We start from the raw sequence: 27,240 nt of genomic DNA, 5'->3' as shown, positions 1-27,240 counted from the left end.
CACTGGGGCACAAGCTACACGTGGCCCAACTCAGGTAAAATGCGGAGGGCCTACGAAGACACCTCTACAGCAAGTACATGCTGACCTCCAGAGGCCTGTCCTATGCGTAGCACTGGCTCCTCATACCCAAGAAGAAAAGTTATTCGTTATTTTCCAGGGCTGATGTGCTGGGGTCACATATATTAGTGTGCCATGAGATCACCCTGGGTGTGGATTTGATCATTTCCATATTTTCTAGGAGACTAACTCTCTGGGCTGTCATAAACTCTCCCTCCCATAACATTTATATTACTTTCAAGTATTAATGATGAATTAACAGTAGGTGGGTCCCCACAAGCAGCCATCATTCCAATGAACACCCACACCCTTTTCCTTTGTTTTGAAACGTGGCTAGAGATAAAGTCTTTTCTGGACAAATACATATCCAATTTTTTTTTTTTTTCTGTCATCTCAGCCATATATCTGATTAGCTTCTCTGAGTGAGAGACTCCCTCCCTATTTCTAGATCAAATGAAACATTTGGTCCAAACTAGAATCAGACAAAGCTTTTCAAGCTTTCTAGCTTCCAAAGTCATGCATGAATCACTGGGTGGAATAATAGAAATCAGACAATATTGATTTGAGGGAAATTTCTCCATTACCTTCAACAGACATTTTCTTTTTAGGCCAGAGGACAAAAGGCATAGCCAAGACCAGTTCCAACGGCTGGAATTACTTTAACTCCTTATGTGGGGTTCAGATTGAAGAGTGGGGAGTTGAGCATTTTTGAGAAAAGTCCCTCCAAATCACTTGACTTATAAATCTTTTGATAAAACAATTTTCTTGACTGTATGGCTCCTCTCCCTAATGTTTAGGGGCGATCAATTTTAGCTTGATAAAATGTTTTCTGTGAAGGCTGTATAGTCACTGGAATGAGAAGTACTACTTTTGCTTATTATGCTCAAGCGTTCTAACAAGTAAATGATAGTGAAAAGGGGTTTGGAAGATGAGAAGAAAGACAAGATTAAATATGTGAAGAGGATTCTGAGAGGTAATGAGAAGAGGAGAAAAAGTCAGAAAGTTGAATCCAGGAAAGAAAGCCATGCATTGGGGTGGTTTTTCATTTAGTCATTAAACTGATATTTATTGAGTGATATTGTATGTGTCCAACAAACAAACACAAATAAGTAGGATGATTTTAGATAGTGATAAATAAACCTATGAAGACAATGAAATGGTGACAAGATGAAGGTTGATGTGGAGAAGGTGGGACATACCTTTGGGAGATCTGGGAAGACATCTCTGAGGAGGTGACATTTGAGCAGAGGGCTGGGTATGATGTAAAGGAGCCAATTACGGAAGGATCTATCTTTAGTAGTCAGTGTATCTGATTATTTAGATGTAAAACCAGGCAGGGATTTTTTGAAAAGGAAAATAGAATTCCTGATTTCTAGGCCTGTTCTGCCCCAGCCTTCTGGGCTCTATCCATGACCCTGTGAGGCACTCTTCTGTTTTCTGAGTGACAGAGCCATCATAATTGACACTTGCAGCTCTTGGACTATTTTGAGAGCAAAGACAGCAGAACAAATAGTGACCAAGAGTCAAGGTCTCTGAAGGTGCAGAAGGGACATGAAAATCCATGGACAGACAGAAGGGAAGGAAGATGGGGGAAGAGGAGAAAGAAGAGATGCCTGATGCTTTTTTGTTTCTTTTATGTGCATACTTTAGTGGGAATGACCACAAAACTGATGGAAAGGTGAAATGTTTAGCAGAAAAATCAAAACCCATTCCTTCACCTGTAAATACTTTAATATTATGCTCTGCTAAAAACACCTGGAAACCTTTCTCTTTAGTAAATGAAACAATAAAGATTAATGAGTTAATTTGGTAAAGCTGATTTGAATTGCACAGAAGGTGTTGCGTAAGTACTTGGCATTTAAAACGTGATCTGACATTTAAAAGAAGATGACTTAATGAATTCAAGAGCTAATCTTATACTCTGACAGACTGAGCCATGGAAAACCCAGGATTATTATCTTGATGTAAACATAATGTGATTTGGTTGAAAGCCAGAACAAAAGAGAGCTATCAGATGTATACAAATATCCACACACACACATATATAAAGTAGCAAAACTTACAGAGGATGTCCGTTACATTAAATACATATTACTTCCTTTCTTACTCTTGGGTTATAATATCTTGGGCTACAAACTGAAGGAGAAACGCTTCTCCCCAATATTTTTTCCTCCTCATTTCAGCTTGCATATTTTGAAGGCTCACTACCATGGGCTGGCTCTAGAGTTATTAGAAAGTCTTACCTTAAGGAAGAAAGGAGATTCTAAACTCCACTAGCTAGATCTGCACTCATGGGTCCTACAGAGCTACCACAGATATGGGTCTGTCCTCTTCACTTCTCTCACTCCTTTCTAATTGGGGGTCCCCAAGAAGAGCTATTGTGCCTCATTAAGGAGGCTGCAACCCTTGCTGTCTAACTGCCTCCCACTCAGCTCACAACTTCATTCTGCCTGAGAGCAAGCTGCCAAGAGTCTCTGGGAACCTGTGGGCAAGCTGAGCTGGAGGAAGAACACAGATGGGAGGAGGGCCTTTGTAGCCAAGATCTGAAATGTGCTGGGGCACACACCCCACCATTATCTCAATGCATGGAGAGCGGGGTTGGGAGGCCTTTGCTGAAACCCTCATGTGGTCTATCAAGTTGTCACATCAAACCTCTGTGCACACAGGGCATTTGTCCCCTCCTGTGAACAAACAAAGGGAAAAGAGTCAGTCTCTCCTTTGGACCACTAGGCCCCCTACTTGGTTGAGAATGTGTCCTTCTACCTCCCTGGGGAATGGGGGGGTGGGATGGCGCTCTGAATTTTAGTGGGGATGGACAGATCTGAGAGATTTAGTTACTGGAGGTTGAGGGAAAGGAGGGCTGGGATTCTGAGTAACCCCCCTAGCCACATTTCCCGCTGGGTGGTGGGGACCAAATCCTGGAAAGGGCCACTCCTCCCAGGAGCTATGGACTGAAGGGCCTGGGAGGTTTCCCTGTGCTTGGCCTTCTCGGGCTGTTATTTCTTGCCCATGGCAGCCTGTGGAACTAAAAATGGGCTGTAGGAATGGGGACACAGATGGGGCTGAGTGGGGCATGGAACTCTACGGGGCTCCCTACAACTGGGCTGCCTGCAGGGATCTGAGTGATCCAGGGGCTTCTTATACAATATCGATTTGGAGAGGACCTCGTTTGTGCAAGGTCGGCCACCCTGGCTACCCCCAGGTCCCACCCTGAGACCTTGTCTCTCTAGCTTTCCCCAGCCCGAAGGCATAGGAGACCTCTAGTCTTCAGGAGGCCAGATGGAACAGCAGGATCCCAATTCAACAGCCCGCCTGCCTGCATGGCCTCTTCGAGGAGCAGAAGGGACACCAAACCACAACGTGGTTCCACCCACCACAAGTCTGCCCAGTGGTTCACATGTTCCTGGGTTCATCATGCTTCCCTTGGCCACCTGACATCCTGGCCCTCTCTTTATGTTCTAAGGGCAATTTGGTGCTGGTGAAATGGGCCGAGAGGACTGTTTTAGAAGAGCTCCACAAGGAGACATGGTGGAGACACCGTTTGGTTGCAAGCCAGAGAAGAGCTTTCTTGTTCCTCTCCTGTCATGAATTTTGGTCTCCATCTACTTTTTTACACCTCGACCTGATAGAAAGAGATTTTTACATCCCCCAGAGTGGTTAGCAAATTAGCCCAACAACTAGCAAACAGACTAAGAAGAGAAACACTGCAATCTCTGGTCTTAGCTTTTGTGAGGGACTCATATGGTGACTTTTGCTGTCATTCAGCTTTCTGTGCCTCAGTTTCCCTACCTCACTGTTTTCCTCATGGAGCTTTTGAATAAGGAAACCCAAGACACTTTAAGTCCAGGGCTTCTACTATCTGGAAATAAGTCTTATCTGTGAATTCTAATTGATATTGTCCTCAGTTTAATTAAGTGCTTTGTTGACATCACAGAATCATTGTTTATCTAGCTTCACAGAAGCTAGAGGAGAAAAATTTTAAGCCAAAATAGTGATGTCTTCTGCCCCAGGGGAGGTAGAAACTAGCTCTTTCTGTGAGGGGGAATCTGGCTATATTCAGGCTGGAACTTTGCCTGTATTTGAGAGATGACGCATCCTATTTTAGACTGGGAGATGGGAGGTGGTGGTATGCAGAGTGGGAAATCTGAACAAATCTAACCCCAAACTTTAACCCCAAACTGTGGGACTTCCTTGTGATGTTGGCTCTGATGTGACTTTTCCCCTCTGACAACCGAGAGATAGTGAATCTCAATTTGCAAATTGATTCAACTAGGAAAAGGTTATTTTAAATCAGTCAGTTTTCACTAGGAAAATAAATGTTACTCATGGTATTTTGATTCCCACACTGGCCCATAAAAGCTTATCTAACCCACAGTTTAGCTGGACTAAGAAGTTGAACTAGACCTGGTAATGCTGGGACAGCAGAGGGTTGGAAGCAGAGAAAAAAAGATGTCCATTTCCTTTCTTTCCTGACCCCTTCCCCTCCACTGGGCCCTCTTGTTCTCTGACCTCTAAGTTTTCCTCAGCAGCCAAGTGCTGTGGGGGGTGGGACCCTGCTGGATCTAGTGCTTACAGCTCCAAAATTCCCTGCCCTTCACCTCCCCCTGGCTTTTAGCTTTGCTCCTTTAGGTGCAAGGCGGAAAACAATTTTTATGAAAAGTTCACAATGAGATATGAGAAACCCAAAGGAATCTTTAATAGGCAGAATTGCAAGCAGTGAAACTAAATTCCAGACGGCATGGAGAATATTTGGAGGGGGCGGGGTGTTTGGGTTTGGGGGTTGGGGAGAGGAGGTGGGGGAAACAGTTGGTGGATTGGCTCATAGTCCTGACTTTCAAGCTTCTCTTTTTCCATGTCTGAACCCTTAATTGTATACAAGCTCTAAGTTTTGTTCAACAATGGTTTCTAAGGCAGAGGGCAGGGGAGTAGAATAATAATTACTATTATAATTTATTGGGATTGCCTAGTGACAAGCACTGTGCGAATCCCTTTCCATATGTTGTCTCATCTAATCCTTGTCATGACACCATGAAGGAAATATTATTATCCTTTACAGATGAGGAAATGGAGCCTCAGAGTGATTAAATAAACCGCCTATAACCACATGGACAGTATGGAAGAAGCTGGGATCTCAATGCGGCTTTATGGGATTCCCAAACCAGTGGGCCTCTTTGCTAGGGCAGGCCGCTTACTGAATGGGGCCTTGTCTATTGTGACATCAGTTTCTTCATCTGCAAAATGGAGATAATAACTGTACCTACTTCACAGGGATGTTGTAAGGGTTAAGGGAGATAATCCTAAACCATTCATATAGTAAACCTCAAAAACATTGGTTGATATTACCCTTGAAAAAGACCCTCTCAAGAGAATGGGGACCAAATGGGGGGACTATTGAAACTTATGATAGGTACATGGAGGTTCACTATGTATTCTCTTCTCTCTACTTTTGCAGGTGTTTGAAATTTTCCATAATAAAAATACAAAGGAAAAAGAAAAAAAGTAACTAGGCACATATCATGGGTCTGGTTGAAACTAGCAGCCAACAGATCGATACACACAGACTTACTGAAACAAATGCTAGTCAAAGTGAAAATTCAACAAATACAACTCTTGATTTTTGAAATTAAAAACAAACCCTTCTTAGTAAATTATCCTTAAATTGTCAATGGAGTTTTTGGGCTGACAAAGTAATCCTGTGGGTAAGGTTGAACCAGAAGACGAAGTTTGCTTAGATCTTCAAAAAGCCTTTGCAAAGTTCTATAACCAAAGCTATTTACAAAACCAGGGAGAGAGGAGGGAGAGGGAAGGAGCCTGGAGCTGGGGGAAATGCTGTGCCAGGGCTTTAGACATGAGAAACAAAGAGGGGGAGTGAAGGATAGTTCTCTAGATGGATTAGTCTAGGCCCAATCTTACTTATCAGCCTCAAAAAGGTCCCCAAGAAGGATGCGTAATGACGTCTTCAATCTACACCCCCCCCAAAGCTTTTCCAGAGAGTGAAATACCAAACTATGGCAACCAACAGCAGGAAGTACCTAGCGATTGTATGAATTGATAGCAAAATATCAGCAGAACTTCCATATCATTCTCACTGAAATGAAACAAGCACAATCTCTGAATCTGATTTAGAAGATTAGGGGCTTTTGCTATCCAGGACCTTAATCGCAACAAAATATTTATCTGTCATCCCCCCCTCCCCCCCCCACGTTGTGTAACTACCATGTGCCAGGAACTGTGCCATACACATGGGATACAAAAGCGAATAAGGCAGTTAAAAAAGAAAAAAAGAAAGAAAGCCTGTCTTTAAAGAGTAGTAGCTTGTTCTTTTAGATAACAGCCCAAAAATTCAACAGAAGGCAGGCTATAGCTTAGAAGGACACTGAAACAAAAGGTTATCTTTGTATCCTTGTACAAAAACTTAGTGTGTCTACAGGTGTGTGTGTGTTTTTCCTTTGTCCTGAAAGAGGAAGGCTGAAAGGGGATAGGAACACCATCTGTGAAACCACCAAGGAAACAGATGGGGTAAACACAGGTTTATTCAACCCAAATCCCAGCGTGCTAGAATTACAGGCTACTCTTTGAAATCCAAAAGAGGTAAATTTAGGACACATAAGATCAAATATGAATTTATAATGTCATAAACTCATGAAACCTGAAGTCAAGAGACAACATGGGTGAAAATAGAAGTGGCTTTGTGAAATGGGAAAAAGGGACATAAACCCAGTTTAACAGGATTTTTAGGACACAACCAAAGTTCTAATCCCTACAAAGCAACAAAACAAAACCCAAGATAAAGCAAGTGAAAAAGGATGTTTGCTCTCCCTAACAAAGAGAGGGACCTGACAATGTGAAAACTGGGGAGATGGTTTCTTTCTTATTTTAAACAAAGAGATGCAACGATTCTTGGGAAATCTAATTAAGGTTTGAGCTTGTTCTTTGATACTCTTTACTGACAACCCCTCTGCCCTGACAGCTCTATAAGCCAGTGGGCTCAGAGCCTCTCTTGTCCCAAGCTTAGATGGATCTGGATGGACAAGAGAGTTTCATACTTTGAGATCCAAACGTTTCAGACAAAGAGGCAAATTCATTGTTCCCCAAGATCTAGGATCAGAGGGATAAAATGCTGAAGGGGATTGAGATCCTAAAAAGGAGAATTCTGATAGCCCTATCCAACAATCTAATAAAAACCTAATTAATGTTAAATAATTTTAACAAACAGTAGTTAAAAAGTAATGGCGCTGTGGTGTTGACCCTTGTTTAGCTTGCTGAATACTTGTTGTTTACTGTGACCCATAGATCATTTTAAACCATGAATAAAATCAGGTATCCTCATAATCTGTTTTCCTTCTTACAGGGAACATTAAAAAAAAAAAAAAAGAAAAACCAGGAAGGTAAAATTAAAACAAAAAAATTCAACTCATCCCTAATTTCAAATTAGCATGACTGTACATTTTTGCATGTATTATTTGCAAGTCTTTTCCTTATAGGTACATTATTTTTTTTACATATTGCAGTCATAGTTGACATCACTTTGATTTCCACTTTTAAAATTAACTTGGTGGTTCTCATTTTGGGGGTGATTTTGCCCTCCAGGAGATATATGGTAAGGTCTGGAGACATTTTTTGATTGTTACAACTGGGGTTGAGCGGGGTGTGCTCCTGGCAGTCAGTGGGTAGAGGCTAAAGATGCTGCTCAACATTAGACAGTGGACAAGAAAGCCCCCCACCACAAAGAATATCTGGCCCCAAATGTCAGTGGTGTTGAGGTTGAGCAATACCGTGTAATCTGTTAGTATTAAATCGCAGTTTCTAGTCTGAACAAGCATCATTTTTTAATGTCTGAATGACATCTATCACAGGGGGTATGTCATAATTAGCATTTCTCTGATGTTGGACTCTGAGGTTCTTTCCAATTTTTCTCTATTATATAGACAATGCTGCAATGGACATCTTCACTCACTTTTTTTTCTCTGCTGACTTTCCTTTGAATAAATTCCCAGAAGTCAGAAATACTGAATCAATGGATATGAATATTTTTTCATATCTCACAAATCATATTGTCATTTTGCTTTACAAATGGATTGAAACAAATTACAATCCACCAGAAGTGTATAAGCTCAGCAGTACTTAACCTCGGCAGTACTGGGTGTTACCATTTTAAAAAGTGAGAGGAGACACACTTCTCAAATATAAAATGGTATCTCTAGTTTGTCTCAATTTGCATTTAAATTGCTACTCAGAAGGAATATTTTCCCATACAGGTTTTCTATTACTGTTATTTTTTATCTGAATTGTTTATGGCTTATGCTTATTTTTCTAACTGGTTCTCAATGTTTTTGTTTTAAAATTGAATGTGATCTTTACTGAGTATACATAGTAATGCTGTTGTAGTCAGTGCAATTATTTTTAAACTTTTAAACAAAAGTTTTACTTTTGTCCCCCACAGCACAGATATGTGAACGTTTCGTCCTAGAATTTTCATTTACAATTTTAATACTCTTTTTAGGTGCTGGTCACCTCACCTAACCTGCAGCCTCTACAAGGAAGGGCCCTGGGGAAGAGGAAAAGCTTCTCTGGCGATTGATGTCAGAACCGCGCGCGGTAAGAGCAGTACTTGGGCTTGACGGTATTCCAGGATCGAATTTCCCTTAATCAAATGAAAGGCCTTAGGAGGAGCCACAGGCAGAAAGGCAAATAACTGTGAAGGAGAATATCATATTCAATGAGGAGTTTGAAGGACCCGCATTATAAAAGGGCACCATACCTTTAGGACTTCGGAACTCGCAATGCTCCATAGAAGCTATTATTAATATGCAAAAAATACCTTCATAAATACTTGATTCAGTTCACAGTGGGGAAGCAGTTCATTTGAAAGAGGAAACGGGAGCTTGGAGTTGAAACGTGTCCGCTTGTCTCCTTTTTCTTTTTTCATTGCTCTTTTCATCTCCACATTTCGCCTTGTAGTTTTCTTCCCCCTCTACCCCCGACTTAACCCCCTCCTCCATCTCCTAGGAAGTGGTTGATGTCAGTTGCTCCCTTCATTTCTATTTATGGATCTACCTCCGAGACCTGCTCCTCGACCAGGTGAGGAAGGGGTGCCTCAGGAGCTAGTCCCACGATTTGCCACCTGTGTATTGGAAGCAGGAGCCCTAATCCCTTCTGGTCCCTTCCACAGCGCAGACACCGCTCAGGAAACGCACAGCAGAGGTTTTAAAATCCAACCAGCAGGGGGCATCCGGAGGCAGCTTCCGGAACCGGGTAAATCCATGAACTCAGTCACGTCTGCAAAGCACCGTCTGGCTTTCTCTCTCATCCACCCGTCAGAAATTGTTTTCCAAATCTAGGTCTGTGACTTCTCCTTAAAGCATGGTGATGCCAAAATATTACACCTTTGGGTTCCCCCCCACCCCTCGCAGCTGTGATAGAAAAAAGTGAAAATATTTTATGTGACTGAACTCCTAATATGGTCAGACCCCAATGAAAGGAGGGAGGAGGTGAGTCAGTAGGGAATTGACAGAAAGGAAGAGCAGAAACTGCTGATGCTGATAAAGATCAATTTTGTGTGATATCCTAGGCTGTTTCAGAGTGGGAAGGTGACAGTGGAAGGAGTCCCCTGGATTTGCCAGCAGCCCATCAAGGTAGGTAACAAATCTGCTGCGCAGCAGATTTGTTTCTAAATCCTTTCCAGATGCTTTATGGTAAACATGAAATTAGTCATTTACATGGTGTAGGTTGAAGAAGTAGTTAAAATTGAAGTCAGTGATTAATCTAATAAAAGGCCATTAGCCTCAAGAAGTAACGGGGGGGGGGGGGGGGAGGCAAGGAAGATACCTCCATCTCCCCCATCCCACCCCTGTTTTCTCTGTGTGGGGGCTGGTGGGGCTCTCTAGATGTTTCCTTAAATGGCTTTCCTTTTGGGGGCTATTTCTAAAGAAAATAAAACTACTGTGACGTGAACAAACCTACAGGTTCTGGTGGGAACAGCCTCTCTCCTTTCATAAAGGAGGCACATGAAGTTCTCAGAGTAAGCTTGTTTACCACAGCTTCACAGAGGAACCCAGGATTAGAATTTAAGACCCTTGGTTTGGTGTTCTCTTTCTGACTGCAAGGTTAATAATTCAGTCTAGGACTTAATTTGACGTGACTGAGCCTGTCATGCGGGGTGGCATGCGGGAGACCCTGCTCGCTGCACCATTTGTCATGCAGGGAAGCCTGCGGGGTCTCTGCTCCCGCTCCCCACAAGAGAAAGCAGGATATGGTGAGGCCAAAAAGGAACCCCCCCCTCCCCCCGGAGCCATAGGTAGGGGAGTCATGACTAGTATATTCTCGCTGGCTGGCGGCACTATACTCTCACTGGAGGCTGGATCCACACTGTCCGCAACCAGCCATACTAAAAGCAATCTGCGCTTGCCAGCCCAGCCACCATCTTCTTGCTAGCCCCCATTTTTTTTCTTCTTCCTGCTAGCGTAGCCACAGCAGTTATATTAGTGGCCAATGGCTCACTGGGTACAGCTGACGCCCAACTAGCCACAGCTGATAGCCATCCAATCACAGTTGATGGCCATTTACTACCTGAGCCAGCACCTGTCTAGGTGAGGCCGAGAGCCTGGAAACTACTTTCTGGGGCTCTGCCCCCACAGAGCCACTCATTTTTTGCAGGTGATGTTAGTTCTCCTGAAATATAGCTGTGGAGCTGTGTGAATTTGGAGTGTGTTTAGGGTACATAAGGTATTTGCAAGGCCTTTGGAGTTGGGGAATTATCAAAATATAGCATATTACATTTTCCTTAGTCATAGACTCTCTTAAAAAAAGACAAGCTTCTAAATCCCTTATAAAAAGTGTCTTCAAAGTGGGCATGTGAAAAAAAAGCAAACGTTGGTTCTGTAGTTCCTTAGTAGCAGGAAGGGATGTCTCAGCTGTGTTTTACCTCAGCGGAGGCCTGACCCAGACCTGGGGTTCTAACAGTGAGAGTTCAGGTCCTTCCACAGAACCCAGCTAGGCACACAGATGAAAACAAAACTACTTTTATTATTATTGTTTTAATGAGCGTGAGCAAAGAGGAGAAAGCCAGGCTGTGGCATGAAGTTGGAGATAAGGGAGAAATAGAGATCAAGCCTCCTCACTCTCCCAGGTTGTCACACAGTAGACAAAGACCTGAGAATGCCTTGCAGCTGTGCTGCTTCTGCTTCATTTCTTTGAGAACCCTGGTGCAGCTCTAGGAATTCCCTTGAGTTGTCTCTTTAAATGAGAATTTGAACAGTTCCAGCCTCAAAGCTTCCAATGAAGAAACAAACAAAATATTTGTGCACATATGTTCTTGAATCACTAATAGATATTCTTAACCCATCCAGCCAAAGCATTTTTCTCCTTTCTTCACGGTATCCTTGCATTTCTTTCTTGATTGGTATTTGTGGGGACAGAGTCCCAGAGAGCCGTTTTCAGGCTCTCGGCCTCACATGGAAAGGTGCTGGCTCGGTTATTAGATGGCCATCAGCTGTAATCAGATGGCCATCCGCTGTGGCTGGGTGGCCATCAGCTGTTACCGGTTAGCCACGAGCCACTAATATAACTGCCGTGGCTAAGCTAGCAAGCGCAGGTTGGAGTTAGCAAGGGGGTTGGTTGGTTGGCAGAAAAGCGGACCGTGGATTGCGGCTAGCAAGTGGGATTAGCAAGCACGGATGTTGGATTGCGGATCATGTGGATCCTACTTCCTGTGTCTCGCCCAGCCGCCAGAGAGACTGGGGTGTAGGAAGACCCCTCGTTGGGGTACTGGCGGGTGTTTGCTTTTGTGTCTCGACCAGCTACCAGTGAGAATATAGTGGTATGACTCCGCTATCTATGGTTCTGTTGTTGTTCCTTTTTGGCCTCACCATATCCTGCGTTCTTGTGTGGGCAGCGGGACAGATTTCTACCACCTCCCCCCACCCCATTAAAATAAGAATTGGAGTGGAAAAAATGGGCCCATTGCTACAAAGTCAGTACCTGCAGCCTCAACGGGTGATACCTTTCTGTGTTCCTTGTTCCCTTTATGACTTTGCAGAAGTCAGGGAAAGGCCTATTCAGCTCATTCACCAACATGAAGAGCCAGACAAAACATTCCAAGTCTATGAGTTAAGAAACCTCTGTGACTTTATAGTCCACTTGCCTTATTTTATTGAGGGAAACGAGGCCCAGAGAGATGAAGAATCTCACCCAGGGTTACACAGCAAGCCAGGGCAAGAACCCAAAAGTTCTGACTCCACATCAAATGCTTATTCAAAGTCAGTACCTGCTTCTCTGGCTTTTGGGTCAAAGGTGAGGTTTCATTAAGATTCATTTGAAGATTGGTTCCAGATTCAGTGTTTGCTATGGTAAAAATTAGAGAGAAAGAGATGAGGGTTGTCAGATTTAGGTCTCACGAATTTTTATATATACCATATACATACATACCTAGTTCATTTGTGTAAGATTATCAACACACATACAACTATGGCATTCATATTTGCTCAACAAATAATACCCGTAACTTCTACACGCACAGTCTAAACACCATGTTACATACAGTAGTAAGAACTTATATTCACATTTCTATTTTCTTGTTTTGGTTGCTCCCTAAAAGGAAAAAAAAATAAATTCTTTGTGCTACTAAAATTCAAATAAAGCTGAAATTAAAAAGGAAATATTGATGGAAAAAAATCTGCTGATGCTGTTGAATATAAATTTTGTATGATCATACTTCACTGAAGCAGAAAAATGCTTCTGCAATCTTCCAGATAGAGAAATCAGACTTTTCTTTTCCCTCATAATGTGTAGGGGCTACAGAGAGATGGAAACATGATACCAAAGTGGGGCTAGCAGGATGGGGTGATGGTGATGGTGGTGATGCAGTGCCCGTGGTGCCGCTGGTGCCGCCGGGGGTGGAGCCGGGGGTGGAGCGGGTGAGGACTAATGGAAATCATGGCGCTCACCATGAAGCAGGTGCTGCAAAGATACTGTTGGTGTTTAATCCACACAACTTGCCTCCACGGTTATGCTGTTGATCACTGCTCTGCACAGGTGTGGAAACTGAGGCTCAGAAGGTAACATAACCTACCCAAGGTTGTGAGGGTTTGAGTAAGGATTTGAGCTCAAGGCTGCCTGACTCAAATGCCACGCTGCAAAAGGATAGGATTTATTTGATTTTTTTTTCTCCCCTAAGAAAGTAAAATTAATGTTTATTAAAGACTGTTTATTTGAGGAACAGATTTAGCCAGGCACATGGTTCCTCTGACAAGGATTTTAGTCTCTTGTGTGGGACCAGTGTCCAACAAAAAGTTCTTTCCATACTTGCTACTCATAAGTAGCTCTTTTTAGAGTCTATGGCCATGTGTGATTCTGCATCTTTGTCTCTTTGACCTGAAGCCTCTATTGATTCTTTGTGGGCTGACCTTTCCTTTTCTGTTGTTTCTCAGCTGTCCTCTTCTATCTTGTTTGAAAATAGCTTCTGCATAGATTTAAAACGTTTTTTAAAAAATTGAAAACAGCTGGGGAAACTGAGGCCCAGAGAGTGGTATTGCATGATAGGCTCAGGGCCATACCTTGAAATAGCGCAAGACCAGATCTCTTAGCATCTCGTACTTTCTCTCCTTCATCACACTGCCTCCTGTTAGCCTCACTTGAGCTTGTCGCATAGCTGCTCGGCCTCTGGACAAATTCAGCCCAGCAGAATTGTGTTGTGATGAGGTTCACTTCACTGTGGCTTGAAAGGAACCATGGGTCTCTTAGAAATGAAACTTATAAATTCTAATGCATAAGGAAAGTTCTTGTAACACCAAGAGAATGAATCAGTCAGCCAGAGTTCAAGAAATGTAAACACATTTTTAGATAGGAGGCTGAAAAATCGCTTAAGACTTCTCCATCTCTTGGGTCAAGACCCTGGTAATTTACTGAGGTCCAAGCTGTCAAGTAGGAGACACAACTCAAACTGCATTCCTGGGAGATAAAGCAATGGGGGTGGTAAAAGTTCCTCTATGAACAATGTGGGAAGATCTACCTCTGTTATCAAGCCGAAGAAACAGACTAAATCATCCACCAACGCAGGCAACTGGCTGTGACTACAGGCCTGATTCTTTTTCATCATTTTGGAGCTTGTGTGTACAATCACGACTACAAACTGCACAGCTTCCAGGCCCTCCTGAAACTGGGAACTTGGGCTTTCTGTGATGAACATTTCTGCCACTAAAGAGATAAACAGAAAACACATTCCTTCCCTGGCTGCCCACCATCAGGCCTGAGCAGATTTTCAAATGCCAGCATTAATCTAACCACAGGCTTTTAGCAAGGAGATAGCATTCTCACCAGATAATAGGGCAGTTGCAGAGATGACCCTTACTAGATGGGGTCTCATCCCAAGCCTCTTCTGCCTTCTTCAAATCATAGGATCCTTCACCAAACACTCAAAACTTGAAAAGCAGGAAAGAACATCTGATTCTTGCGTGGAATAAGGCGACAAATTTTTCTTCTATTGAAACCTATTAGCTATGCTTAATTCCCAAGTTGTTGTTATTCATTGTTTTGGATAAAAATGAAACAGTCACAGTTACTCCCACTGCTTCAGAACACTTATTTCCCTTGATGTAGGGTGCTCTGGTGGGCCCCATCTTGTATCAGAGTAGAGACTGAACTCCAGCAAGTCACCTTATCAGGCAGAGTGGGCCACCTGACTCCTTCATAGATGTGTGTCAGGGCTTGGGAAAGAACATCAGACCCACAGGCTCCAGAGTGGCCAAACGTTCTGTGGTCACAAGGGCAGTGGCTTTTGGAGGTGCTGGCAGGAGCCTTTCTATGTTTAGAGCCTTCCCCACACATATAAATTCTGAGGCATGAGTCCCCTTTGAACGTTAGTACGCTGTCATGGAACTTCCCCCACAACTTGTAGAGGCTCATCACTGCGGAAGGGATATTTCCCTTGTCAAACAGATTTCAGAAGGCACCTTTGTCTTCTCATAGCTTTGCACATGGACTTGTAGCAGAAACCAATGGGAGGAGGCCTAAAAGTCAGCCTTTGTACCTTCATGGTTTTATGATTTTGGACAAAAATGGAAAATGCAAAGGCAAATTCCAGATTATTAAAAAAAGTTCTTCTCAGTATAAACTAAACCATAAAAGGAAGGACAATTCTGGTCCCTTTATATATCCTTGCTGACCTTTCCTTAAGTATGATATCTAAAAATACTTTATTTTATATGATATGACTCAAGACGCCTATGATTTATGGAGTCTTTGTTGTGTTATAATAAGTTTTGAGTCGGCTTGTTTAATGCAGGAGACCAAGACTTAAGATGGCCTTTTGGTATTGTCATTATCAAATTCTTGGGGCAAGATTTAAGACCTTGTTAATGCTACATGTTTTCTCTTTAAACCTTCCTGGATGAGGAGGAGGGTGAGATGGGCATATCAAATAGTTGCTCAAGACCTGAGAAAGTCTCCAGGCTAAAGACATACCCCAGGGAGCTCTATTAAAGGAGCCAAATAGACGGATCTAGAAGATATGAGTCAGTCTGAATTTAAATATGGAAATGCCTAGTAAATGCAGGGCAATATTTTTCTTCCAATTTGGGATAACAGTTTTTTTTACTTATATCTTCTTAGACCAAGGCTAGCTCAGTCTCAAGGGTGTGGCTTTAGCTTTGGGAACACCAACTGCTCTCAAAAGCTCATAAATTATTTTTTATGGAGCGGTCCAATGGTATATGGCAGTCTACCAAGCCCCAAATGGAAGGCAAGCTAGATGATGGAATTTAAATTTAACTTGTGTAGCAACAACAACAATAAAAAATCAGCTACATGAGAAACCCTCCAATCAGGATACATCATAAGATTAATAAGGATACCTGTGGTGGATAACTTGTATGAAAGAAAGGAATTCAAAAAAAGAGGCTGCATGTAAAGTGGCCAACCAATTCATGTGGTGGTCCTAATTCTGCAGACAATATTGTTCTTGGTCACTGGCTTTCAAACAAGTATAGACGTCTGGTCTCCTGGCCTCTAGTCTTCCCCAGTTCAATCCATTCTCTACATAGCTGCGAGAATCATTTCTCTAAAATAAAAATCTGGTGATGTCAATTCCTGCACAACAGGATCTCACAGCCTTTGGGATCAATTCCTTAGTTGCTACCTACAGCCCTTCATGGTATAACTCCTGTTTACCCTACCAGCTGCATTTCTTAAACACACCCTCCCCCGCATGTGCCCTGGGGTTCAGGCATTACAAGCTGCTTACATTTCTCCCATGCTGCCATTTTCTCTCATCTTCACATGGTCTCTTTCCCTGGAACATCCTTTCCTCTTCTCCAATTGGCTAGTTCCTACATATATCCTTAGAAACTCAGCTTAAGTGTCCTCTGGTTTCAAAAGCCTTCTTATCTCCAGATAAGTCAGCCTGTGCTCATTCATAGCTCTAAGCACACTCTACTATTACGGATGACCTTAAGTCATGGACTTTGTCTCGCAACTGTATTCTTGTGTCTAGCACAGTATTTGGCATTAGTAGATGATCAATTAGTATTTGTTGAATGAATGAATTAATTAATTAATTAATGAATAAGTGATCTTTATGTGCTCTATAAAACAGACTCACTAATTCTTTCTACTGGACATATTCTGATGCTGGTGTCTTTGTTAATTTTCAAATGAGGAATTTTAGAGAATGAAGACAACAGGAAATGAAAATCTTTAGATCACAGGCAGATGTGTGAAAGAAGCAAGAGAGAAAGTAGGAGGAAAAAACATCCTTAAGAAAAACCTCATGCTTTTTTATGGTCTTTTTGATGAGAAGATAATACAAATGTCTAAAGGGTGATGAAATAGAAAACAGTATTTATGGATTACTAGTTAACGAAAGTTGTAATTTTTTGATCGCTCTGACGGAAGAAAAGTTAATAGTCTAAACTTTTTTTATAAGTTGAGAAATATAACTCTCTCTCTCTCTCTCTCTCTCTCTCTCTCTCTCTCTCACAGACACACACACACACACACACACACACACACACACACACACACACACACACATCTTGAAAACCATACCAGCCTTAAAGTACATTGTAAGTACTGCTTCACTGCTTGAGCAAGGCCCCGATCCCTTAGGCATACCATACATTAAGTGAGCAGCAGATCTTGGCTACTTTGGGAGGAAGACGTCTTGAGAATTTTAAGAATCCTTAGATTTGTGAATACCCCTAGTGTGTATCATATATCCAATAAAACTAAAGTAGAAATGAAAAAAGAGGGGGAGTTCTTTAGACTCTTGATGAGTCTATAAATGAGTCTATAAATAAAGGATAAGAGTACTTTATACAACTGTTTTTTGGCAGAGAATCATCAAATTGTTAGACCACTTCACTTTCTCTTACTTCCATCACCAGTCCCAGCAGTTGGCCTTCTTTTAAGGGCCATTAAAAAAAATACACACACACACACACACACACACACAGTGACAAAAAAATGTATACACATTTTAAGAAAGGAAAAAATTGTATTAAAATTGTGATACTCAATATATACCAATAACAAAAGATGAATATAAGTCATGTGTATATATTTTTTTGGGATCCCTGGTATGTGTATATGACTATATACATATATACATATGGTTATATGTGTATGTGTAAATCAATGTTTTTTTTAAAAAATAGCTTCACAAGAGCTACTGCAGATGTTACAATGAATATAGACCACAACACTGAGACAGATGCTTGGTGGTAGGTAGGTGCACTGACTGGTTTAGTGGTAGTATTCTGCCTCCCCGTCTCATGATGTCTCTTATTTGACTTCACGCCTCTATAAAATGACAAATTGTATGTGTCTCCGACTCCTGACATCATTTGCAAATAGTTGAAACTGATCTTCAAGTCCACAAATACCCAAAGTCCACCGTCTGTATGTTTTTTTTAGAATCCTATCATTTTTATCTGAAAATGTTCATTAAAACCAAATGACTAAAAAGAAAACAAAAAGTCGTGAAAGCTCTATAGGTGATTTCAATGAATAGTCTTTTAAATTGCTCTTTGAACTCAATTCCAGGGGGTATAAAGTATTTTCAGAGTAATGTTGTACCCATTTTCTTAAAAACAAGTGGAGAGTGTTAAACACAAAGATACCAGAGTTGTTCATTAGGGTCGTTGAGCAAATCAAGGAAACAAGTTGCCTGTACTCTAAGCTCTGAAAGAGGTCCTCTGTGCTTCTAAGAGCTGTCACATTAGAATGCATTGATTTTCCTGCAAAGACTATTCCCTGTATGGTAGTGAGACTCCCAAGTCAACGTTAAAAAAGCTTGTTTAACCTACATTGTCGCTGAAATCTTTCATTCATCAAATACATGTGAAACACCTGCAGTCCATGTGTGCCAGCCGCATTCTACCAGGTACTGGTGGTACTAGTGTGTCCCTGCCCTTAAAAAGCTTGCAGTCTAATGGAGAGAAAATTCTAAGCCAATTCTGTGAGAGGGGTGCTGTGATGGGTAAGCACCGGGGGCAGTGTGAGCACGTGGAAGAGGCCTGTCACCTAGTCGGTGGAGAGGATTGGGTGGCAGACACAGAAAAAGTGCCTGGAGGGAGGTCGATTGGAGAACTAAATTGGGAACTGAAGGGTTAGGAGTTAACCAGAAAAAAAGGGTAAAAGTTGGGGAATAACAGAAAGTAGAAAGGTGGTTGGCAGGGGCTTGGGTAGAGGGGAGGATGCAGAGGTGTTATTTCATTGGTATAGAGTTTCAGTTTTGCAAGATAAAAAGAGTTCTGGAGATTGGTTTCACAACAAGATGAACTTACTTAACACTACTGCACTGGATCCTTAAAAAATGGTTAAAAGATGGCAAATTTCATGTTATGTGTATTTTACCACAATTTAAAAAAATCTTGGGGGGTAAGAGGAGATCAGGAATTTGTGCTCCAGGCAGAGGGAACAGTATTTTCAAAAGCTTGGAAATAAGAAAGAGATTTGCATTAGCCTAAGGTCTTTTAGTTACTAGGAATAGAGAAGAGGAGGAATAAAAGTTTTCTTTCCCTTTCCTGGATATAGAGCTTGTTATGGGGCAATTCTGAAATAGTCCAAGTTTGTCTTTGGACCAGTTTGTCTACCATTTCTCTTTCTATACTTTTCTTCTTCTTCTGCTTCCTTCCCCATATAGCTCATATTCTCTGTTCATCCAAGCCCTCCGGTACCCTACCAGTCAGGCATGTTTCAACCCTGAAAACTCTACTTACCCCAAAGTTACCCACCTCTGTTTTTACTCCTATCAGAATTTGTAGTACCTCAGAACAGCTGTTTTCATCTAGGTTGCCAGAGGACAGATATCTGATTAAATAAATTTTTACTAAAGTGTGAGTGACTAATAGTTTCTGAGTATCAGTATTTTAAGAAAATACTTCTGAATCCAAAGGGAATCTATTATTATTGAGGTTTAAATAGTAGAATAGTAGAAGTGAAATTATACCATTTTTGGCTATATTAGGAAGAATATTTTTGGTCTGGGGAGATATCCCTGTAAATAGCCCCATCTTGCTTGAAAATCTATCTCAAGAGTTTGGTTCTCCCAAACGATTTCTTCGTTTTTTTCAGCTTCTCCCCTTTCCCCCATATCTCTAAAAGTTGCAAGTAATTTTCAATGTTACCCACAAAAGGGTGTCTGGTGCTGGTTAAGACGAACTGGAAGGAGAAAAGAACAACAGAAGCTATTTGTTTGTATGGGTCATTTTTAAGTCAGGAACTTCCTAAACGCTCACATATTGTCAGATAGAAATGTGCCTATCTTGATTGGCATCACCACTAACCAGGCATAGTGGTAAAAATGCAGGTTCCTATGGTTCAAAACCCAACTTCAACACTTAGCTGTGTGACCTTGGGCAAGTCACTTAACCCCTCTGAGCCACATTGTCCTAGATGAAAACTGAAGATAATAGAATTCATCATATATGATTGCTGTGAGGATGAAGTAAAATAATGAATCTAAAGCACTCAGCAGCACAATGTTTGGCATAGCAAAGATAGATAACAATGGTAGCGATCATCATCAGCATTATCATCCTTTATTGGAGGGCTCCTATTTAAGAGCTGCTTTGGCTCAGTTCTAACCAATGAGTGCAAATGAGCAGAACTGACACTGAAACTTCCCACCGTGGTCAACATGTCCACCCCAGGAGAATGGCAGGAAATGTAATGCAGAATGCCAGGCTTCCAAATATTTCTCTGCTTACAGATTTTGAGATTGGTAAGCATATGATTGTGCCTTTTTTCCCTTCTAGTTTTGCAGTCTCTGGCAAAAACAATTCCCTCTCCCCAGCTCTGGCTCCAGCCCTCGATCTGTGGCCTTGCTTCCTGTTACTTTAGCAGGTCCCTCACGCAGGATTCATTGCTGCCTGCCCCAAAATAAGCAGCAAGAAAGACCACACACATTTTCCTATTAATCAAATACTATTTTTAGGAGAGAGAGAAAGTCCCTACATAATCATCTTTTCCCCCTGGTCTGAAGCAGAAGCAGCAATAGCTATGGGTGGAGGATGAACAAAAAGTCAATCTATACTCCTAGTTTTTGCTTATTTCTCCACGGGGGAAATGAAATATAAAAGGAGGCTTGGAAGAAGCAGAACTGACCTCAGTCTTCCCTTGAAAATACAAGGCTGAGAATCTTTTCTTCTCCAAGAGCTTGTGGCTGTGCAGGCTGAGCTGTGCACAACTCTAGGAGTCAATGTCTACCTCATTATAACGTGAATTGTGCAATGTATGACGTGCGGAACCCACAGGATGTCCCTGCAAATTCTCCTTTCTGGGGCCAGCTAAGCATAAGCACTTGGTTCGATTCGACTTCTTTTCTCTCCTAATATTTGCACTGAGACCACAGCACACAGGGCTGCCCCTGTGTAGACACTACATTTCTCAGGCTCTCCAAGAAGTGAACCCTCTTTCCTACTTCTTGCTATACGAGTATTTGGGGAGAAATTGTGTGTTTCTGGAAGTCTAGGTATGAAATAATATGTACGTGAGTCAGAGGACATAGAAGAGTAGAGGTAACTTTTTGAGGAAAAGCTAAACTTTTAGGAAACATTGAATGCTAGACCCCTCCTTTTCATGGCTGATATTTCATGAACTGACAGATTTGTAGGTTGAAAAACAATAAGGGTTTTTACCTGAGAATATGAAAAACTCTTGAAAAAGAAGCCATTTTCCTTCCAGGGGAAAACACAAAGTGGATGCCTTGATGCTTTAGCCTCGTAATGAATTGGATGGTTTTGAAAACTCGTACATGGCTATCATGGAGAGAAGTTTGACTTAGGATTCAATAAGTATGGAAGAAAATAGTACTTTTGTTTAAGATGTTTAAGGGCGGAGCCCTGCGGGGACCATGATGCTAAACTATGAGAGGGAAACTTCTGACAGAGCAAGGGCATGAAACAGTTAGTGTTTGACATATGCTGTGAAGAGATGCCCAGATTTGAACAGCAGATGTGCTGTGGGGCGCAGTGCATGCAATGATGGGATGACAGGCACGCGTGAGGAGCCCCAACCTCCAGATGTAGTGCAAATACAAAGGTTGAACCAGGGGAGACACGAGGGATTCTAGCTCATCTGATTCCAGGCAAAAAGACAGACAGGCATTTCCACAAATGACATTTTTTGTGATCTCTTAGTCACTGTGGGTGAGAATTATTCTCCTAGCTGTCCTTGTCAGTCAAAATGAACACTAGTTAAAACAATGCTCTTTTAATGGCTGAAGAGAAATAGGATGACAGACCAGAGAAACATAGTTAAGGGAGATGTAATAAATTGTAAAGAGGTCAGAGTGGATCTGAAATGAAGGAATGTTTTTTAATGGGAAATTTGTGTGTGTGTGTGTGTGTGTGTGTGTGAGAGAGAGAGAGAGAGAGAGAGAGAGAGAGAGAGAGAGAGAGAGAGGGAGGGAGGGAGGGAGGGAGGGAGGGAGGGAGGGAGGGAGGGAGGGAGGGAGAGATGAGATGAGATGAGATATCAAGGAGATAGAAGAAGGAAGGAAAAAGTCAGAGGGAATCATAGAAAATTCAAACTAGAAAAGATTTCTAAATCCTCTACCCACTCAAACACATTTCCAAATGCATGCATGTATGTATTTATTTATGCTTCATTGTCTCATTACTGATAATAACTGTATTGGAGAGGTTGCCAAAAATGAATGTTTGGGTTTATTGATTTGCCAAAGTGTGGTGGGGCTTGGAGAAGCCTGCTCCTTGGTGTTTTTCCACTTCGGTGGGCATACATGCAGCCCCACACATGCACATAACTTAGGCTGCGGGGCAACGTGGGATTCTGAGAACCAACACTGGAGAGAGGAAAAAGCCATAATTAGTGTTAATTGTTGACCCTCCAGTTCAGAAATAGATGCTCTGGAGAATGGGAAATGAGAACAAACATTAATTATTGAGTAAGGGACCTTGGAGACAGACACTCTGGATTAAAAGGAGTGAGATAAATTGCATAATGAATGTTAATTTTCCCTCAAAGAATTGAGTGCTCGGTGGTTGGAAGGGAAAAAGAAGCTAAAACAATCATGAAAGAGAAACCTCAATGTGTGTCGGGGTGAGAGGGTGCAGGGGGGTTATACAAACACTTTCCATCACTGCTTACCGCCTTTTGCCCTTTGCCTCACTCACAGCTCCCAAGAAATTTGCTATCAGGGTTTTCCTTAGAACTCTTAGGAAGCTCCACCACTTCCCAGAGAGCATGTAAGCCAGAAAACAGCCACATTGCATTACTGACAAACTTAGTGGTGCATGACACTGGAACTTATTTTTCATGTGTGCTGGTGGGAGTTTGACTTAAAACGAGGGAGATGGCTGGAGCGCAGTGCCAGGCAGGAGAGGGTTGTGCCCTGTGGGGGTGACTCAGGCTCCAGGGCCTTAATTGTTGTTTTATCTTAATTAAAATACACGACATACACACATACACCCTCTCCCCAAAGTAATCTTCTTAACTGAAAGTAAAAACAGGAGAAGGTAATTTGAGTAGAAAAGTAGAGATAAAAACTGTAGCCAACTTTGTAAAGAGGCTCTACAAACTTGTCACTGGCTGTCCAGATTCAGAGCGCTGGTTGACATCCCCACATCTAATGGGTTGCCCTGGGATCTTTCCTTTGCAACATCTCCTGTATTTGCCCACTGCTTCATCAGCTGTTGTCTAGATGATTCTGCAGTAGCCTGATCACTCAGCCTTTTCTCTTGCCTGTTTTTTCATGCTGGCACACACATTGGGTTGTATGATATCCCTCCTGAAACATCTGTGATTCCTTGTTGCCTAAAAAGCAGCATTTCAGCACTATCCTGGCACAGGAGGCCTTCTCTGGTCTGGCCCTGGCCTGCCTTTCAGCCCCATCTCCCCCCACCCTGCCCTTCCCACCTCCCCTCACGAAGCCCCTCCCAGTCCGTTTCCCCTGTCTCCTCATCATCCCATGTATACCCTGCTTTCCTACCTCTGTGCCTTTGTTCATGCTGCTCCCTCAGCTGGTTATGTCTTTCTTTGTCCTCTGTTTACCCACTTGTACTGTTTCTCAAAGGTCAGTGCAAATGGGGAATTCTCTGCAAAAAGCCTTCCTCATCCCCTAGGTTAGAATTAATTGCTCTTTCCTTGAACACCCCTAACTTGTATTGTTTAGGCCTCTATTATAGCACTCATTTCATACCACCTTGTGGTAGAGTTAGTTGCTTGTGAATTTCTTCCCACAGGGCCCAGTGTCAAGCCTGGGGGAGCGGGGTAACGAGAGCACAGACCGGCCTGGGCCTGAATCCTGGGACTGAATGCTTACCAGGTGTTACCAATGGTGCAATGGAGTTAACCTTGTGTTCCAATTTCCTCACCTATGGTATGCGAAAATACTCACTTCATAGGATTATTGGGATGATGGAAAGAAATAACATATTTGAGAAATAACTCTCAATTTTAGCACCCTTCCTTCTCCCTTGCACATGGTAGGTGTTCAGTCCCTTTTATCAAAGGAGTCAAACACATACATCTTCCCTCTTTTAGGTCCGTGATATTTTATATCAGAATTTTACTTAATACTTTACAAGATAATACTGCAAGTATGATCTGGTTTGATTCTCACAAAGCACTGTGAACGAGGCTGGCAGATACTATTATAACTGCATTGTATTAGTTAAGGAAAGTGGTAAGCTGCTGTAACAAAGAGACTCCAAAAGATCAAGATTTATTTCTCTTTCACCTAGGAGTCCAGAGGGAGGTGGGCAGACCAGGAGTCTCTGCTCCCTGGCGCTATCTGAGCACCGTGGTTCTTTGTATCTTGTAGTTTCATCATCCCATAGAGTATGCCCTCTTCCAACTGGTTGAAACTATTTCACCACCACAACCAAGACCAAGGGGAAAGATTAACACTAGATGCCTACATTCCCTCTGATTCAGAACTCATGTTTGGAAAATGAAAATAAACACAGTCATGAATTATTGAATGTCTGAGATGATCCTGCTCCAGGATTTAGACAATCCTTCTGAGGGACGCTCCTTGGGAAAGGGGTTTTTATTTTGTAATAGAGCATTACAGCTGGAAGGAACCTTAGAAATCATCAGTTTAGCATTTTCCAAAGTGTGTTCCCAAAACTTGATTGTTTTTGCTAAATACAATCAAGTATTCAGTGGTCAAATAAGTCTGGGAAGCTTTGCATATCCTCATCCTTAAGGTCCATAATTCACATTAGCGTCTTAGAGACTCTGAAGTCCTGTAGTAAGGAATCTGCTTAACTTCATTCAGCCCACTGGTTTTCCAACCTTATTTGGCCTCAGCACCTCTCTTTTTAAATGTAATTCTTGTTAACTTTATGAGGAATTGGAATTCTACTGGACATATACTGGGAAGATTGATTCAATCCCAATTTCTCTTTGGCCACATGAGGAAGCTGAGTTACCGAGCAGTGAAATTGTTTGCCCATGAGCACAAAAATCATTGTGGTAGAGCCAAGACTTGGAACATTTAATCCAGAATTCTTTCTTCTTCCTCATGCTGCCTCATCTAAAGGACTTCTCCTTTAAATCTCCAGGCATCTTCACTGAGGCAACAGCTGCTAAGAGAAAGGCTACTCAAGGAAAATCATACTTTGTCAAATATCCCACCAACATGGAAAAAACCTTTTACCCCTGGGTCCCCACAACCAACCTTATCACAAATGACAAATGGGGAGAACAAAGAGAAAGTCAACCACTTAACATATGTTTGCCCCCAAATAATCAGTGTTTTGAGACCAGCTGGGATATTCTTGGACCCTTTATCTTTCTGTTTACCAAATTGCAGACCATCAGGAAATGACACCAAGTGCATTATCTATTACTGAAAACAAATTACCTCCAAATCTAGTGACTTAAAACAATAAACCTTTATTATATCTCACACACTTTCTGGGGGAATCTGGTAGAGGATTAGGTGTTTGATTCTGACACAGAGCCTCTCACGAGGCTGCAGTCACTAAGTCAGCCAGGGATGCAGTCATCTGAAGGTTTTACTAGGGCTGGAGCATCTCCTGTTCAGGTAGCTCATTCACAAGCCTAGAGCGTTTATTCTGGCTGTTGGCAGAGGGCTTCCGTTCCTTGCCATGTGGACCTCCCCATTAGACTGCTTGAGGGGCCTTCATGACAGCATGGTGGTTAGCTTTCCTCAGAATGAGTAATCCAAGGGAGAAAGCAAGGAGGAAGTGCCTTTCATGACCCAGTCTCAGAATTCACCCACTATCACATCTGTTATGTTCTGTGTTTACTAGAAGTGAGCCACTGTGTCCAGCTTGCACTGAAGAGGAGAATTAGGCTCTCCCTTTTGAAGGAATGTGTATCAAAGACTGTGTAGACATATTTTAAAACCACCACACCAACAAGAGTTGCAAGAGAGACGGATGCTAATTACATTATCAAAACAAGACACATTTAGGGGGTGAAAATCCATTTAGCACAAGAACTAGTGCTAACAGGAAACTCTGAAAGAGATCAAGAATTTAAATTTGCATGAGACCCCAAAAGTCCTAAATCATTGGCAGAGACATTCTTGAACTTCTTATAGTAAAAAACTTCTGAATAAAAGAACTCCTGAAAGAAAACTTCTATAGCTGCCACTGCAATTAGACTAGATAAAGGATTCGAATCAAGGATAAGCAATTTAGAAAGCATATTGAATGTTTTGACTTGTATCCTTCCAAGTTTTTTCCTTTCTTAAGCCTTTGAATTTTTAAGTGTTGCAATATCCTAACATGACCAAGAGTGTCAAATTCCAGCTCTAGTCTTCACATCTTTTTTCTCTTTTTCTGAAGTTTTATATTCATTTCTCTATGCTGTCTGAACAGCAAGATATCATGATCTAATTGCCTAAGAATTTATTTCCAAATAGATGTTGACAAAGTCTGAAAGTCTCAGAAAGATCAGACAGATCGTATTCCCTCCTGTACTTAAGTGTTTTTTAAATTAAAGCAAACAAACAAAAAAACCAACTATGATCCCAAAAGGACTTTCCTTAGTGGCACCTGGTGTATCCAGTCAATCAACAAGCGTTTCTTGAACAATGATAAAAATAAAAGGTGCTCTAGGACTCATATAATATATTTGGGAGCTAAACAGAAAACAGATGCAGATAAATACAATAATCACAAAAGTGGGAGTGAGAGGAATGAGCTGAGACTACATCTGGGCAGTTCTATGCAATGAGGTGGATTTATTAAGGAAAATGTCCCAGAAACGATAGGCCTTCCCCTGGAACTTAAAGTTATTGTAAATATTTAGGGGAACTTGGGCCAAGGCTGAGAGATCAGAGAAGGAAGACTGGGCCATCAAAGAGGGTGAGGAAAGGATGAGTCTGAAAATAGTGGGCGATCAGACTGGAAGGGCAGGGTGGGATGGTGACCAAGGTGCATTTGAACAAACTGAGCTGCAGAGTTTGATGTGGTTGGAGCAAATCCTTTGCAAGACTCAGAAAATTTGTTTCAGTATACTGCTTCTCAAAACAAAACAACAAACATTTCCCATTAATAGAGGCTCTGAGAAAGCTACATCTGTTCTGTGGACCCTTGTAGGGAGATGTGGATTTCAGGTCCTGCCTCACCTTCCAGGACACCATCCAATAACCATCAAGACTGAAGGTCTACCCACTGTATATGGTAGAAAGGCTAGAGAGAGGCCAGTGACGGACTGATTCATTCATTCATTCATTCATTCAACAAG

General features: G+C 42.0%; 1 protein-coding gene across 5 annotated transcripts in view; it reads right to left on the bottom strand.

Moving 5' to 3' along the window:
* The window catches only part of KIAA2012 (KIAA2012 ortholog), a 94,913-nt gene that overhangs the window by 32,033 nt on the left and 35,640 nt on the right, over positions 1 to 27,240 (bottom strand). For all 5 annotated transcript variants that reach the window (XM_074340240.2, XM_019726826.3, XM_019726824.3 and 2 more), the window contains one exon: positions 12,323 to 12,399. In XM_074340240.2, coding sequence (XP_074196341.1) covers positions 12,323 to 12,399 — 77 coding nt within the window. The remainder of the gene's footprint in view (positions 1 to 12,322; positions 12,400 to 27,240) is intronic.

Source organism: Rhinolophus sinicus, chromosome 17 (genome assembly GCF_057876585.1).
Source record: "Rhinolophus sinicus isolate RSI-liver-muscle chromosome 17, RSI-T2T, whole genome shotgun sequence".
In the NCBI taxonomy this organism is placed as follows: Eukaryota; Metazoa; Chordata; class Mammalia; order Chiroptera; family Rhinolophidae; genus Rhinolophus; species Rhinolophus sinicus.
The sequence above is the reverse complement of the archived record's forward strand: the minus strand, read 5'-3'. Positions and strand labels throughout refer to the sequence as shown.